Here is a 16,730-nt window from a genome sequence, read left to right as displayed (position 1 = left end):
CAATTAGGAATGTCACATCTCTTCATCTACCTACTTGTCCTAGTGTTATGAGAAACCTCAAGCTTTATGGAGGACACGCTTTAACTTTTTCCACAATCAAAGGTGCCTCACATATAAAATGCATAATCATGCTATTGAATCTTATTATTCCATCTCTGAACTTTCACGCCAGGCAGTCTCCTACATCCCAGTACAGCTGCCTAAAAAAAGCAATAAATGAAAGAGCCAATAAACTAACCTCAAGAAGCTCCTTTTCTGCAAGCCAGTCCTTATGCAGTTTTGTGTTGCACTTACTTCAATCTAGCTGTAGGTTAATGCTAAAAGAAGGAACCCTGCTGCCCCCACCTTTCTCTAGGGTGTTTTTTCACAGCTAACTCTTCACTAGACCTCACCTGGTGTGGCTGGAGCATGTCTCAATGCAGAACTTGGATCTGACATAAAATTAATAAGCCAAAGAAAAAGTCCTTATACTTATCAACTGTACCCACTTGTGTTAATTTTTTATCAGCCATGTTTATCATGGCTAGACGGTCTCCACAGCAAGGTTGTGTTTTTCTGTATCAGTTCACAAAGAGCCACCCAAATCCTCAGTGTTTTCTAAGGGCCAACTGTTATTTGCAAGGTTGTGCCTACTCTAATTTTTCAAGGCATTTTCTTATACATTATGCAAGAATACCATTCTGCACACAGCCATGGAAACAGAAGGTTAAAATGGACCTAAGTGAAATCCACAACTCGTGCTACTGCCATAGGAGGGAATCTGTTCCATATTTAATAAACCATGGTCATGTCCTTTACCATATGCAGGACTGTGACAAAGATGTGGTATAGGTGGGAACTGGGAAGCCTGGGAGAATTATTTCCTTTTAAAAAGAAATATTGTTTTGTCAGTTTCCAGTTTTTAGGGCCAAAGACTAAATTACCAAGTCTTCATAAAACACCCACTGCTGCCTTTATTGCTTCCTGGAAGGAATTCTTGGTAATGGTGTTGGCTCTTCTGAACATGTACTAGCAGACATAGCAACAGGCTTATCCATGTTGTGTTTTCATTTGATTTTTGTTGATCTGTGTCAGGTCTTCTCAACATCTCTCAGACATCCAGTCAAGAGAAAATCAATGAGTGGCTGGGCAATGTTTATTGTACCATTAACATAGTACCACTCTTGCCTTCACAAGGCAAGGAAGGATTTCAGTCATCAGGCTAGATCTCTACAAGGAATTTCCTTGCACCAGTGCTACATGCTTAATGAATTACTGATTTTTATATTCTTTGAGGAAGACATATGAAAAATCAGCACTGGTTATCTGTTCAGGAAAGCCCATGTAACATCAATTACCTCGTTTCTCTAGTAAGATCCAAGAGAACTACTTGAGCAATTTCATCTGTCTTCACTGTCTCTTAGTTTCCTTAGAAGACTGTCAAACCCAGCAGCTTCTACTTAATAACATTTGTTTGAAGTAAGTTGGTTCACCCCAGTGTAGGAATCAACAAACTGTGTAGGTTGGAAAAGACTTTTAAAATCATTGGGTCCAACTGTTAACCCAGCACTGCAAAGCCACCACTAAACCATGTCTCCAGGTGCCACATCTACAGATCTTTTAAATAGTTCTGGCATGGTGACCCAAACACTTTCATGGGCAGTCTGTTCCAGTGCTTGACAATGCTTTCCACGTCAAGAAGAAATTTTACTAATGTCCAATCTAAACCTCCTCTGGAACAACTTGAATCCCTTTCCTCTCATTCTGTTGCTTGTTGCTTAAGAGAAGAGCTCAACACCCACCTGGCTACATCCTTCTTTCAGGTAGTTGTAGAGAGTGATAGGGTCTTCCCTGAGCATCCTTTTTGTGCTCCAGATCCTTCACCAGCATCCTTATCCTTCTCTGGACCCACTTAAGCACTTCAATGTCCTTCTTGTGGGGGGCCCAAAACTGAACAGGAGATGCAGCCTCAGCAGTGCTGAGTACAGGAAATGATCCTTGTATAGATTCTGATTCTACCATCCTTGTATAGATACTGATTCTAGTATGAATTTCATTGCTGTTTTCAGTGTAAAAGTACAATGTATTCTTTGTAAATTTTTAAGTCAGATATATTTTTTCCCTTTTTTGAAATTTATACTGCTTTGTAGTGACCGTTCATCAGTCACACTCCTTGGAAGAAGTAATTTTCAGTTGGTTTTAACCTACTTTATGCTTTTCTATGTGTACGTTATGTACCTCAAGTAAAAATCAGATAGAGTGGATTTCTATGGACTGTGACTGCAGAAGGTATATATTTCTGTATTTATCTGCTTAGAGCTCTCACATTAAAGACATTCTGTCTCTCTGGGCAGAACTCACAGAGACTACTCTTCACCATCACTGGAGATATTTAAAAGACATGTAGATGTGGCACTTAGAAATACAGTTTTTAGTGATGGACTTGGCAGTGCTTGATTAATGATTGGACTCAATGATCATAAAAGTATTGCCCAACCTAAATAATTCTCTGATGTTAAAATGCTCATTTTAAATTTGGCTTTCCATCAATATGCAGAATAGAAATTATCTCATCATCTGTCAATAGTGATTTTTTTTTCTTTAACCAGGCTTATTAAGGAACTAGTATAGCATAATGCTGACTCCATGTCAATCCTTTAATAATAATAAAACTGTATCATTTAATCTATTTGCCAATTTCAGCCAAGTTTTTCAGGGAAGTAGTTATTCAACCTCAAAGATATTAAGTCCTTAAGGCAGTAAGAAAATCAAGAGAGAGAACATTATCAAGCTCTCTTTGAGGGAAGACCTGAACAAGAGTTCAACTATATTACCAGATTTTAGCAGATAATTATTATTGTAAATAATATATATATTATTGTATTATAAAAGAGAATCAACATGAGGGTTGAAGAGAGACAGACATTAGGGATGTCCAGCTCTGCAAAATGTCTGTGAGTAGTTTTGCTGCCTGAGACACCACAGGATCTGTCCCCTGGGCACAATGCAGCAGCAAGCCAGCTTTGCTCTTTCTGCTTGGTTCTTAAAGCTTGGGGACTTCTCAAATACCCTGATGATGCCGGTCATAAATTCCTAAGTAGTTACATCAGGTCTTAATTTTTACATTGGAATACTGCTGCATTTTTCTTTCTGGAAGCTTGGCTTTCAGAACCTCATGAGTATGATCACTGACTGCTTTCCAGGTAATGGTTTGCATTTTCAGAAGGGCTATGTCTATACTTAAAAATAAAAGTCTCTTCTTTGGCCCTAAAGGCAAATGAGAAGACATGGCTTTGTGTTTTTAACATCAATTCCTCTACTCTGAAACAGAGTGGCCTGGTTCATTCTGCTTTTGGGGAATGGTCTCTGGCCTGAGCCTCCCCTGTGATTTACCTTGGTCCTCTCTAGGGTTCCCATCAGCGTGATAAGGACCAATGCCGTGTCCAGGGTTACGTTCACAACTGAGAATTACTGTGCTGGACTTCTTTAGCTTGCTAGCAGTGCTGTAGCAGGAACACTGATACTGCAGCTAGGTATTTTTTGTACCACTGGGACGCAAACACAAAAGAGAGAGGATCAATTGTATTCTGCTCAGTCTCCTGGACCAGAACATGGTTTGGCTTGAATTGCATCAGGAGCCTGCTAGACCATCATCTCTTCAGCAAACTACCCATGCCAATATGGAACAAAATTCTTTGAAAAGGAAGATATACCAAAGATGCATCATCTTTATGAGTGTAACAGATCTTTATCAAAGTCCTTTTCAGAGAAGTAGTATATTGAATGTCTGCCCCTACCAATGTTCTGTTTAGCACCATTGAAGCACAGTCTTGTGAAGGAACAGCCTGGTATAAACTGCTAATGTAAAGGTCTAATAAAGCCAAGAAGAATAAATTACTTCTTCCATGTTAAAATACGAGGATCAGAACTGCAGAGTAATTTCTGAGAGAGTTGTGGGGCTTCCAAAGGCTGTTCCCCATGTTCCCTCAACAAAACCTACACAAACCTGTTAAATACTTCATCGTGAAAGGTAAAAGGAAAGGCAGTTGCAACACAACAGCAGAGGTTCTGCAGTAAGTTCTCGTTCCTCTCTTTTGACAAAGGCCTGCTTCCCTGGCAAGCAGCAGATCTATGTTAACTTCAGCTGTAGTGTGTCTGTTGACACTGTAATATGTGGCACTGAACAACTGCAGTTTAGTCATACTTAGGAAGGCAGTAGTTTAAAATTCAGACTACATGATGATTATCATTATTCCATTTCTCTCTCTTTCTCAGTACTTGACAGTCTGAAGAGCTGGTATATGATATCTTTTAAAAGAAACAGGTTGAAACCCTGCACCTCTTTGCAGTACATAAAAAACTACCATCATATATTCTATTGTTTGTGTTTGACTTAATTATTCCTGGGATCTTTACAAGTATTGCCACAGCCTGTGCTTAGCTAAATCTTTGCAGTAGCTCACTATTTCCTTGTATATGGTGCGTTGCCAGCTGAGCCTACTTGACAATTGTATTGTCATATGTTGTGTGTATTTGAGCCATATCAAAGTTGGAAATGAAAAGCACTTTATAAATACCCTCTTGTTCCCTTTAAGTATATAGACTCCTTTCTGAAGATACTTATGAGTTATTACCTGGCCTTCAAAATACTCCTATATAAGAGACAGAAGTAGAGAAAATATTCAGAAAGCTATGATCTGTTCATTTCGGGGTGGGAGGGTGGCATGTGGTGTTCCACTCTTGTTGTGATAAAAGACAATTTGTACAGTCAGGAACTGGCTCTGTAAGATGCATCTTGTCTGGTAGGATGCTTAGTATCAGAGTATGTACTATGATAACAAACAATGTACTGAGGAGTTTTTTCCTTCTAGTTAATGTAGTTTTAAAATTATAAAGGAGTCAAAGTGAGTATTTTTGTGTATAGCAGAACATCCCTTTGGAATGTACTTTCAGTATTTAATTTTATCCTATTTAATGACCATATTTTAGTTGAGCATTTTTAACAACCAAGTGCAATTAGTTTCTGACACATTTGCCTAACATTCTCTTGAGTAGCAAATATAAATTCTGGAAGAAGAAGAAAATGCTGCTTCCATTAAAATTGCTGTAAGCTTTGTCATTCCTTCAAGTAGCCAAGGTGACTGTTCTAGCTGAGTGCTTCTCTCACATATGCCACTTGTTGCTTATTTACAGTGCCAAAGATGCTTCATTATTTTCCTTGACTTTTTCTGTGCCTTACTAAGATTTCTAGCAGTTTCTGTAATACTGTGTCCTAAATTTTACATCATTTTCCCAAGGGGAAAGGATGACCATAACATAGGTGACCCGCCTGCTCTTGATGGCTCCTAATACTACCTCCCATGTTGTGTTTTCTTTCATAGCTATTGTACTGTTGCCAGACAAAGTTTGATTCATTTATCACTCCCATATCAGTTTTCTGATGTGTTGTCCAGTAATTTATGACTGTTTGGAGCTTTGGTACTCATTACAGTGCCTAGTGACCCTTGTAACCCTCCTCCCCATGTGTGCTCTGCCACCTTGGCCCCTGGACTAGTTTGCTGAAGTCACAAGTTGCAGTGCATGCGTCTGTAACAAGTCATCCAGGCTGAGAAGCAAGAGTTCTTTTTGACCAGCTGATAGGGAGTATCCAGAATTGAGGCAACAAGAAGTTGATCGTGCAGATAAACAGATACTGAGGGTAAGATTTGTATATTGTGTCTATGTGAGGTGTTGCTGATACAGTGATGAGAAAGAGAGAAAATAGGTTAGGCAGGTATACAGCAGCTTGAGGAGAATATTGCAAATAAAACAGTGACTAAGTGGCTTTAATTGTAATTCAGTGGAATTTCCCCCAGGGTACCACGTTTCACAGGGTGGGGACTTCATCCTGCTGGTGCAAATATCAATTGAGTTACACTGCTAAATTAAGCATGGGCTGGTGTCCTGGGCAGATAAGTCACTAGTGCTGATACTTGTGAAGGCATGTCAGCAACACGCTTTCTTTGTTCGGTACTTTTGGTGGTACTTTAAAAATATTAATTATGAAGATGTGTCTTTTCCCTTTCACCTTTTCATCTCCTGAGAGTTATATTTAAGACAAAATATTATGAGCACTGGAGGAAGGTGCAGAATGAGTAGAATGGGAGAAGAGAGTTGTTTCCTTTCTGATTGCTTTAATAATGTGAACCTGTTAACTTTTTAAATTATGATTGATTTCATCTTTATTTGCTGTAGCATAGATATTTGGTAAACAATTACAATGTGTGTTATATAAAAATGCAGAGTGCATGTAAAAGACTTTACATGTAAGGACATGTACAAGCTTATAAAATAAAAGTTGAAAATAAATCTACAATTAGTTTTTGGGCTTCAGTAATTTGTTTCTGAAAAAAGGACTGTAACTTCCTAAAATACATCCTTTCCTCGATGTGATGTAAAAGGATCCAACATTGTACTTCCTCCTTAGAATTTCTGGGGAAATGCATTTTGCTGCCAACGTAACATGCTTTAACAGGTCTCCTGCTGGTCAGGCCTTGTGTCCTGCTGTGACAGCCATGACCATGTGTACAACTGATTGTTAGTGGGCGATATAAATCTGATTGGAACATGCCTGTTAATTGGTTTGAGAGCTCAATATAGACAATGCTGTCTTGTAGCAGATTGTGTAGATAGCCCTAGTCATAGGGTTAATTCTGCTTGACAGCATATCAGCAGCATCTTGAGTAATTACCCAACTTAAGTTTTCCCACAGTTGAATTGAGACCTTCAAAGGCTTCTACATTTACAAGTATTATTAACCGATATCTGAAACATGATGTTCCCACAAGGGCTAATTTTTTCTTCCTTTTATTAAATATACAGGTTATAGGGTTCATTTGCTAAGTGCTAAGCCCTTAGAAGAAAACACTACTTGTTAGGGACAGAAAAATCGGCAGTGCACGACCAAAGCTAATGGTGCATAATCCACACATCATTGTCTTTTTGCAAAGACTTTAAAACAAGTTAAAATTTAGGTCTGGCTCCCTTTCTCTCTCCCACCCTCCACTTTCCTCTTTTAAGAAAATCAAACTACTTACTCCTGTGCAGAGTGAGTAAACTGAAGACACACACAAACAAAAACCTCCTAGGATGTAGCACAATTAAGTGCAGATCATTGGATACAATACATATGACATCAATGAAATGGTGTCTGCTTCAAAAGTAGATTGGAAACATTCATGAATGAATTAAATCCTCTTAGTGACATTTCAAAAATGAAAATATCATACAAATAACTGTATGCTATGATTCACAGTATATAACTTAATCCTGGTTTAAATTTATATTTTATTTTCTTAATTTTGTCATTTGTCTTTTAAAATATCTTCTTTATAACTCTAAAGCATAGAAAACAGTAAAATATTAAAGATAATGGTTATTATTTGGGTTCAAATGCCTTTGAATGCATTAAATGTTAATGTACAGAGTTAGACAGTCTGGTTAAAGATGGTATTTGCAGGAGGGATCGGTCTGACAAATGGCTTTTATGGCATAAAGCAGTTCTTGTAACTTACGAACTTTTTATTTTCTTTTTCAGGTCAGAAACAAAGTTTGACTCCAATTCAGGTATGTTTACATTTACAGTGTTTTACTGAATATACATTATTCAGGTTAATCTCAAAAGAGTAGTTTATCAGTTCAAGTTCAGTTTAGTTTTAAACAAACTGGGGTAGGTCAGCCTTAAAAAGGATCTTCATTTCTCACCCTCTGAAAACAGCATTGTTACTGTGAAACATTTGCTTTCATTCCTTTCATTAGTTCCGGTCTCTTTACATTTTCCCAAAAGATGATTGGGAAGATGTATCTTGCAACAGGCTTTAATTGACCCAGGAAAATGATAATACAAGTAAATGATAATGCAGACTAAAGCAAAGGGAGGATTAAAGTTTGGAAATGATCACTGCAATAGAGGAGAATGTTTTTCTCCCTGGTGGACAAAAACATTTCATGAGAATTTGAAGTCAGTGCAGCCTATCTGTCAGGAAACAGATGATTTGTCATCAAATTTTCATGTCAGATGCAGGTGCACAATGCATCCCAGACCAGTCTGTAAAGCTCAGCTGAGGAGGATTACCAAAAGGCAGTCTCTCACAAGATGTCTTTTTAAAGAATTGTAATGTGTTGGAGGAATTGGGAAGGAAGTGAAGGTCAGTCTAACAGGTTAATGTGTATCTAACAAGAGAAAAAAATGAGGACAGCAAACAGGGGAGCAGTAGGAGTAAAAAACAGATATCCTAACACCAGACTGTTACTTACTCAGTTAACTATTCCTAAGTGTTCCTTAAATAATAATAAATTATTTTTATATATGTGTCCTGAAGCTAGGCAAAATGTACCTTGCCTGAAAAGGTAATTCAAAATACATTTTTTTTAAGATGAAAAAGATTGTTTAAAACAGGAAACCTGATATTATTATGGCAGTTTTGGTTTTAGGCCAATGTTATCTTCTATATAGTTTGCTTAATGCGGTGATTATAATTGCTTATAATGTTAGGAATTTTACAATATATATTAATCAGGTGTTTATGGAATAGCACCTTTCCTTTTATCCCAGTTACAGCATGATTTGGGTTTGAAGTATGAGGCATTACGCTGCTTTTTCTTTCCGCATTAGATTTTATCTTTGGAACTATATGGGAGTGAAATCTACAGCAGGAAGCATTTAAACAGCCAGTGCCTACATCTTGTATAGTTGTGTCATCTTGCTTCTATTATGATTTTAGTCTGTGAGTTTGAAGTTACTTGCTTTAAATATTTCTTGGATTAAACTCTATGCTAAGATTGATTTTTTGATCTTGACAGAACAGAGGGATTGCATGGGGGATAGCTTGACACATTTTCTGCCATTACCTCCTTTATTTTAGTGCAGTCACCAAAACTAGAATGTGGAGCAGAATGACGCACCTACTTTTCTGTTGAAGGGAAAATTCCCTCTGCAGAGCTTCAGTTTGCTTGGTGGCTTAAGCTACAAGTAGTTTTCTGACTTTCTTTTGAAGCAGTTCTCCTGCTAGGTATGCCATTCTGCCTGCCACTCCCTTGGCAGCAAAAGCAGGGGCATGGTTTTCCCTAAGGTAGCAGTAAAAGTTTGGCACTATTGCAGCTGTGGGCCTGCTCAGTACATGTCACCAGGCGTTTCTGACCTGGTCTCCTGGTCCCATTTTAATCTTTGCCCCAAATGCTGTACTTGGAACCGAGAATTACTAAGGTTTAATGCCTTGGTCTCATCCGTGCTGTGTCTTTCAGAACAGGTTTCGGCCAACAACCAATGTTAAAACCAAGCAACACCAAGGCTGAAAACCCCCTTATCATTGTGAGAGGTACAGCTGCCTCCTCCTTATAAGGAGAGCACTCATTTCTTCCATCAAGAAGCTGTTCATGACAATCAGATGGCACAGAGACTCTTAAGTTTCTCTTTTGTTCCCAATATGTAAGAGCAGAGAAGTGAAGATACTGGCAACATCAACTCAACATCTACCACCCAAATAAAATACCACTGGTATTGTTTCCCTACCAAAGAATTTGCTATAACTTTCCCAAACCAGACAATAATCCCAGACCTCCTGCTGAGTGAATGCATCCTGTTCACTCAATGTGCATTGGCAATGGCATCCTTGTAAAAAACCCCCTTTGTGTGTGTGGGTGCAGTGCCCTATGTAGCACCATGTTCTGCATTACACAGACCTTTGAAAAGTGTCAATGCAGTGTTAGTTTAAAAAGGGCTGCTGGCATCTGAGTCTGTATTTATGCAACCTCAAGTTTCTTGGAGACTCCTAAAGGTATTTTCACATACCTCATTTCATTTTGAATTCCCTAGACTGTCATTCCTAAGTAAAGTAATGATTCCACAAACTGGAACAAACATGCTTTGTTCTCATTTATCTTATGTTACTCAAAACAGTTCAAGTGTTGCACGTGAGAATGAGGTAATTTTATTATAGAATACATATTTTTTCCCAGGGAGCTGTTCCATAACTATTGCTTGCTCTAAATTAACCCCAGTGTTAATTCCAGTTAACTTGCAAGTCTAGATGTGCCCTTAATAAACATTTATCAATGCTTATTATACTTGTCTTTCCTAGAAATATTTGCGAAGCATTGAAGAATTAAAAGAAGTCTTTCTGAAGCAAGTATAAAGTCAGAAATACAGCTTTTAAAGTACCCAGTAGGCTCACTGCAAATGTAACCCTGGAAATGTTGTTCAACATTGAAATATTAGACAAACATTGTCAAGAGAAGATTAATTGGAACTTGAGCATTAACTTAAAAGAAGGCTGCAAAATTCCTACAGTGATGATCAGGATTTATCATACAAATAACTATAACATCTGTCGGGGACACACATTTTTCATATCATGACTAACAGCTCCATCTGAAAAACTTCTTTTTCTCTGCCGATTCTTTATAAGTCTATAGCTGGCAGAATTTCTGTCTCAGAGACCATGGGGTTAGCTTCACGCTGTTAGAAGATCATTTAAATGAAACAATTTTGCTTTCCTGTCATAATATGATGAATTCTACTAGTACTTAAAATAGATTTTTTTCCAACAAAGTACTTGAAAGCAAAAAAGGTTGTAGGAAAAATACTTTTTTCCTCACAGTTTGTTAGAGAACAAAGTAAACTGCAAAAAACCACAGGTGAAACAATTTTGTTCTTATTGCCAATATTGTGTTAGTGTCTAAAATGCTTATTGCGTTCGAGTGTTCACAGTGAAATCACAGGCAAAAAAAAAATCAGTTTTGTGCTGTGTTAGAAAGGAAGGACAAATTCATGGGCAATATGCAAGGACTCCAATGGAGTCTTTTTTGTGTATCTGCAGCTTAGACCATGGAATGTAGGATTCAGGATACAGAAAAGACAGTCAGGGAAGCACCATGTTATAGAAACATCTGTGCACTGAAGAAAAAGAGTGCCCAAGGACACACAGTGCCTTCAGCTGTGTCCATCATCTGCTGTGCCAGCTTTACACTTCTCTCAAAAAAAGAGACGTTAACTCCCAAACCTGTTCTTCTGTCCCTTGCTTCTACATATCAAATGAAATGTAAAGATAGTGTATGTGATTGTATGTCACTCTTTGTGTCAATACTTTGGAAACACTCCAATTAGTATGAGGAATTAAGCTGTAATAGCTGCCCATGCACCTAGAGGCTGTCTTGAGGGACAGCTACACATGACCTTACGTTGAATTCCTGCTGCCCCAGAAATCAAATACAAAGGAAGTCAAGGAGCCCCCAGCAGTTCCTGGAATTTCTTTTGCCTGCCTTGCCTGGATTCACAGTGTCAGCCAGTGACTCTGAAGGACATTTCTCCTCTCTGCACATTGCATTTTCCACCAGAATGAGTGTGTCCCCACATCTTCACTATTGCACAACATGCCACCCCTATATCACCATCAAGGTTCCCATCCTTTCCCTTCTCACCTCTAGTGTTTACTGGTATCTTTCCTTGAATGTGGCCACTACAATGTACTAACTTGCAAGGCTACATGATTCAGCACAGGTGCTAGAGAATAAATGAACAGAATTACAAGGTTGGAGGTGATCAGATATTTTCCTCTCACAAATTCCTCTTGGTTACACTTCCAGATGTTCTGCAATAGGCTTTCCAAACTCTCTGTATTGATGCCATGAGAGGCTACCAAGAACAGAGGCTAGACAGAGTTAAAGGAATAAAGTAGGTGTTTACTTAAAAGGCCTTCAAAGGATATAACTTGGGCAGTACAAGAGCCCAGCCGAGCCTACACCCAAGATGCATGACGGATCACATGTTTTCACTTTTATAAGTATTGGTCCATTTACATACTGGGGCTAATTGTCCAATTACAATTTCAGGTTATTAAGTCCCATCCTCCCAGATTGCTCTCCTCAATTCACTGTTGTTTATGCTTTTTGGACCTGAAGCAGTAACGATGTCCTTAGTTCTCAGGCTGGAAAAGGATTATTTTGTCTAACTAAACTGTGAAGAGAACTTGCTAACACTTTATATGAAGTTCAGTGTTATATACTAATGCAGTACAGAATCTGGAAAATATGAAAGCTAAAACTTAAGGCATCAGTATCTGGCCTGATTTTCCATAGCCTGTCATCAATCCCATTGTATAAAAGTCATCACTACAACTATTAAGAGCATAAGGAACCCTCTTCCCAAGTAAGAGAGAAACGAAAACCAAAAGGCATTTTGAAAGTGAGTAACTTTTACTGACCTTTGCTACCAGGGAAGCACAAAAGAAATGTAATTTGCCTGAAACCTTTGGTAGACAAAGCAAAGTTACTTAGTAAAAACATCCATTGATCTAACCCATCAAAGATTTAAATACAGATTAAGAAATAAGTTCCTACATTTTAATGATGTCAGCTTCTCCACCCAGGTTGTGTTAGAGCAGTTCTTAATTTCTTCTTAGGAAGGCTAAGTAGTTTCAGGAACAGGAAGAAGTGGTATTCTTAACAAAACCATGTTGGCGAGTTCAATAGTGACCCTATAATCAGAGTACTTTATTTAAAAGATCTTGCAGAATCTGTAAGAGGGAAAAGTATCAAAATAAACTGAGATACTTAAGAACAGGGATGCTCCAGAGCTTTTTGGATGAGGTAAACGACCTCTTCAGATTCTCTTTCAGCTTAGAGGAATTATTTTCTTCTCTCTGGCCACCACCAGCTTGGATGCTTGAAAAGGTGTATGAGCTGGCACAGAGAGATGGTGGGAGACAGTTACTGCAAAAACAACAAAAGCTCAGATTGCCTTGTTATTACTTGTCAGTGCTATTTTGTTCTTGGCATTAACAAGTCTTCGTGCAGATTGTTGGGGATGCAATGGGTGGGGAGCATGGCCTGTTATATTTGTTCAGCAGCAAGATGAGCATTTAGTCAGATGCAAACTGAACCGTCTGGTCAGTGTTTCAGGGCCATGCTGTAATGTGGCTTGGAGTATTAGATAGCTGGGACATCTCACTGGTACATCCCAGGGAACTGTGTGCTGATGTGTGGTAACTGATTATCGCCTGCTCTTGTATCACTTGTAAAGCTTGGCATCATTACACTGGTGACTATCTGGACGTGTTTGGCACTGCTGTGACCAGAACTGAGCTCAAAGGAAATCTAGAGCTGTGTAAATCCATTGGGACAACCACCACACTGCCAGCCTCGTCAGCCCCTAGAAAAGAGGAGGAGGCGAGACCATGGCATTCAGTGGGTGTCCTGCTGGAGCCCCCACACACGATGCTTCAGGTGCTCTTTGGACTTTAAGAGCTTATCTGTGGGGTAGGCTGCTGCCATACACCAAGCAGAGGACTATGGGGGTGTCTTTTGCCTGTGTGCCTTGATGAATTTAACAGGACAGGATCGTTATGGTAAATGTGTCCCCTCTTGTTCTCCTTATTTTCTCACTACCATAAAGTGCATTTTCCTGTTTCAGTTTTAGGCAACATTTCATTAAGCACAATATCTTTTGTGGCTGCGTGCATGTTGTCCAAAGTAGCGCATCTTCTGTTTTGATTAGCATGGTTTATGGGGTTATGAATTTGAATAAGAGAGAGATGCAAGATATTTTTATTTATTCCCTCTGGATTTGTTAGAGGAAAAAAAGAACATCTTGTTTGTACAAGATGATGAGAATGATATACAGTATTACTTGAAACCAGAATAAATCTGTTATTTGAAAGAAAAGGAGACTGTACAAACTAGCTATGTGATAATTATTAAAGACAGAAGATTCAATAAAGATTAAAATATTTAATGTTTTTCTTTCATTGATGTAGTGCTGTAAATTTATGACCATTAAGAAACCATATGAAAGATCTGTCAGCTTTTGCTATTTCACATTTTAGTCTCTTATCAAAACTGATTTCAGGTTTTGTAGTACTAAAAGTAAAGAGAAAAATGCAAGCTGCTTTTAATCAAACTGGAATGTTCAGCGATCACCATCACAATCTTTAGTGTTGATCTGAGTATGAAGCAAAGAAAATTAACTTGTCTTTTATTGACTTAATTTAGTGACAACCACAACCTTTAAGATGTAATGGCAGACAAGTTTGTGTCATGCCAATGCAACTGCCACTGTACATATGAGCAGCCATCTGCTTAGAATTAAGTCCTAAGTCAAAACACCAATAAGGTCTAATGCTGCCAGTTTAAGAAAGACACAATTTGCGCTGTGTTTTATGTGAGTAAGGACATCACAATCAGGTGATGCCAGCCAACAGTGAATTTGGTTACAAGGCCTGAAAGCAGTTGTGAAAGAACTGTAGCCCTGTCTGACTGATCAGGAGTCTTAGCAATCTTGCTTTCCACTGAGGGGTGAATTACTGTTTATTGTTATTTATATAGTTGCCTTGCCCACTTACTGTTCTCTACAAAGTGATCCCAACCTTTCCATCAGCCATGATCCAGGCATCTGAACAATCTTAGACTTTTTACTCCAATCCAAACACTGTGCCTATTGAGATCACAGAATCTATATTCACAGTGTTTGACTTTTGTGAATAAAACCGAAGCACCTAATTTAGCACTGATCTTTTCTTTTCCATACTATCTGTTGGAATGGAGGAGTTTCATTATCTGCATAATATTCCTTTCAGGTTTTGTCAGTGTCTGGCTTTCACACAATCCCTGTGTGTCTGTGGAGAAAGTAGCATTTCATTTGGAGGGATATTTTACTCAAGCTATTGCTATGTTGGGGAAGTGGGATCATCTTAACTAACTGTGACTATCTACCTCAACCTGTGAGCTTCATCTTGAGTCAGTTGGAAGAGATTAACATCCTCAGATGAGTTCATCCCTTCTGCTGGAGAAGTCTGTTTCAGAGTACACTGAATCACCCTTTTGAGTGCCCATCAATTTTAGAGTTAGGAACATAACTTTGATGGTTAAAGTTGGAATAGATTATCACTGGAATGCATGTACCAAGAGCTGGGGATGAGTGGATGGGATCTCAAGTAATTTTGTATGGCTGATGCTGTGGAGGCTTAGTCAGGCAAAAATCGTAAATTTAAGAGAAGAACTACACAACTGCTCCCAAGTTCTTCTGCTGGGTGTCTGTAAACCTCTTGTACACAGAGCTTTTGTGGAGTTTATTCATGAGAAAGATGAGTGTTGCTGTGATTATTTTAGTTCTATTTTTCTCTTTGTATGCATTTTCATTTCCCTTTTTAAATCTTACCTTTCCTAAACAAACCCAAATCTGCTTGTGTCCCCAGTAATCGTTACCCCAGAGAACTGCTGCATTTTTATGACTTTTTCTTGAATTATGTGTAAGAATTGTCAGATGTGGAAAAGCTGATAAAATATGTTTTGCAAATTGATCATTCATCAGTGTTCATCTGTTCATAGGCAGGAAGAAAAATATGTAACTCAAAGAGATATGGCCTAAGGAAAATATGAGTGAATAAAAAATGTATCATATTCAATCTAGCTTCAATTAGGGCGCAAATATTAAACTTGTCTTTGCCATGTTCCAGAAAGCAAGTGACATTTTTGAAAAGCTAAATAGGAGGAGATTTCGCTGATTTTAAGTCACTGTTGAGAAACTTTTAGAAAGGCAAAGTCTTTTATTCTGTTAACTGCCCTAACCACACTAAGGAAGGCCGACATAATAAATGCAGATATGAAAACAGAAGGGTGTATTTTTGAAAAATTAAATTTAAAAATAGAAGCATTCTGGTTTTGGCTCTTACTTTTCATGGAGGTGGTCATGAGAACAGAATTCCTATGTTTATATTCTCATTTTAAAAGTGTTTACCTTAAGATTTATGGATTTTGGAAGTACTCATACACTCACTACTATACTATTGTCTCCCCTTCAGTCAGTGATTTTTTTTTTTCTGTCACACACACTAGAAGGGATTTAAATGGAGTTGCAGGAATACTGAAGCAAACAGGAGTGGAATTTGAAATGTCAGTGCTCAGCACCGACAGAATATCTGGAAACCAATTAAGACATATTTAGATTGAAGAGTGACATAAAAATGTGCTTGTGAATAAAAAAATCTGCTGCATAGAGTACTGTGTTAAGGGCATCAGGGTTCTCGAAACAACTTTAAAATGCAAGAAAGAAAGATACAGTGTTTCACTGGAATGAAAGCACTCCCTGCTTTCAAGTATATTAAGAAAAACCAGATTGAAAGACTACTGTCAGAACTGTACTTCAGGTAATGATACTATTAAGACTGTGGCAAACTGAATTTACATTGGTCATCAACTTGTTAACTGGTGGAGAAGAGAATTACAGGAGCTGTCTTTTTAAATCATTCTATTTTCTTTACTATCTGCATGTGTGACTCTTCCCTTGCCCCACAATGACAACATATCTCAGGCATACCTGTATCTGTATAGTTGTGGCAGTGTGGTTAAACAAGGCAACATTTTGCTGTTGAAGCTCAGCACAATGCTGAAATCTATGCCAGCAGCTGCTTTCACTCCTTTGATTCTAGGCATCACAGTACAGACCATACAAAAAGTAAGCCTCGCTCCTAAAAAAGCAAAGAAATATACATAGCAGAACTCTAATCTTAATTCCCTTGCTCTAGTCTCTGTGAAAGTTATTTAATGATAAATTAATATAAATTTTCATGTTCCACTTGCTTTCTCACATCAGGAAATCTCTTCCCAAAGGACGTACTCCTAGCCAGGACATGTAACACACCAGTTAGACTGTCTGGTGGGACATGCCCCTTCCTGGGTTCCTGTTTCTGGGAGGAGGGAGAGGGTACCTGACCACCTCC

At 38.3% G+C, this 16,730-nt stretch overlaps 1 protein-coding gene across 3 annotated transcripts in view; it reads left to right on the top strand.

Annotated features, from left to right (window-relative positions):
• LOC131591420 (methionine-R-sulfoxide reductase B3, mitochondrial-like) overlaps nucleotides 1-16,730 on the top strand; it is a 79,489-nt gene that overhangs the window by 37,270 nt on the left and 25,489 nt on the right. For all 3 annotated transcript variants that reach the window (XM_058862101.1, XM_058862098.1, XM_058862102.1), the window contains exon 5: nucleotides 7,556-7,584. In XM_058862101.1, the coding sequence (XP_058718084.1) occupies nucleotides 7,556-7,584 (29 nt within the window). The remainder of the gene's footprint in view (nucleotides 1-7,555; nucleotides 7,585-16,730) is intronic.

The sequence above is a fragment of the Poecile atricapillus genome, chromosome W, assembly GCF_030490865.1.
Source record: "Poecile atricapillus isolate bPoeAtr1 chromosome W, bPoeAtr1.hap1, whole genome shotgun sequence".
In the NCBI taxonomy this organism is placed as follows: Eukaryota; Metazoa; Chordata; class Aves; order Passeriformes; family Paridae; genus Poecile; species Poecile atricapillus.
Note: the sequence above shows the minus strand (reverse complement) of the source record. Positions and strands in the feature narration are given on the sequence as shown.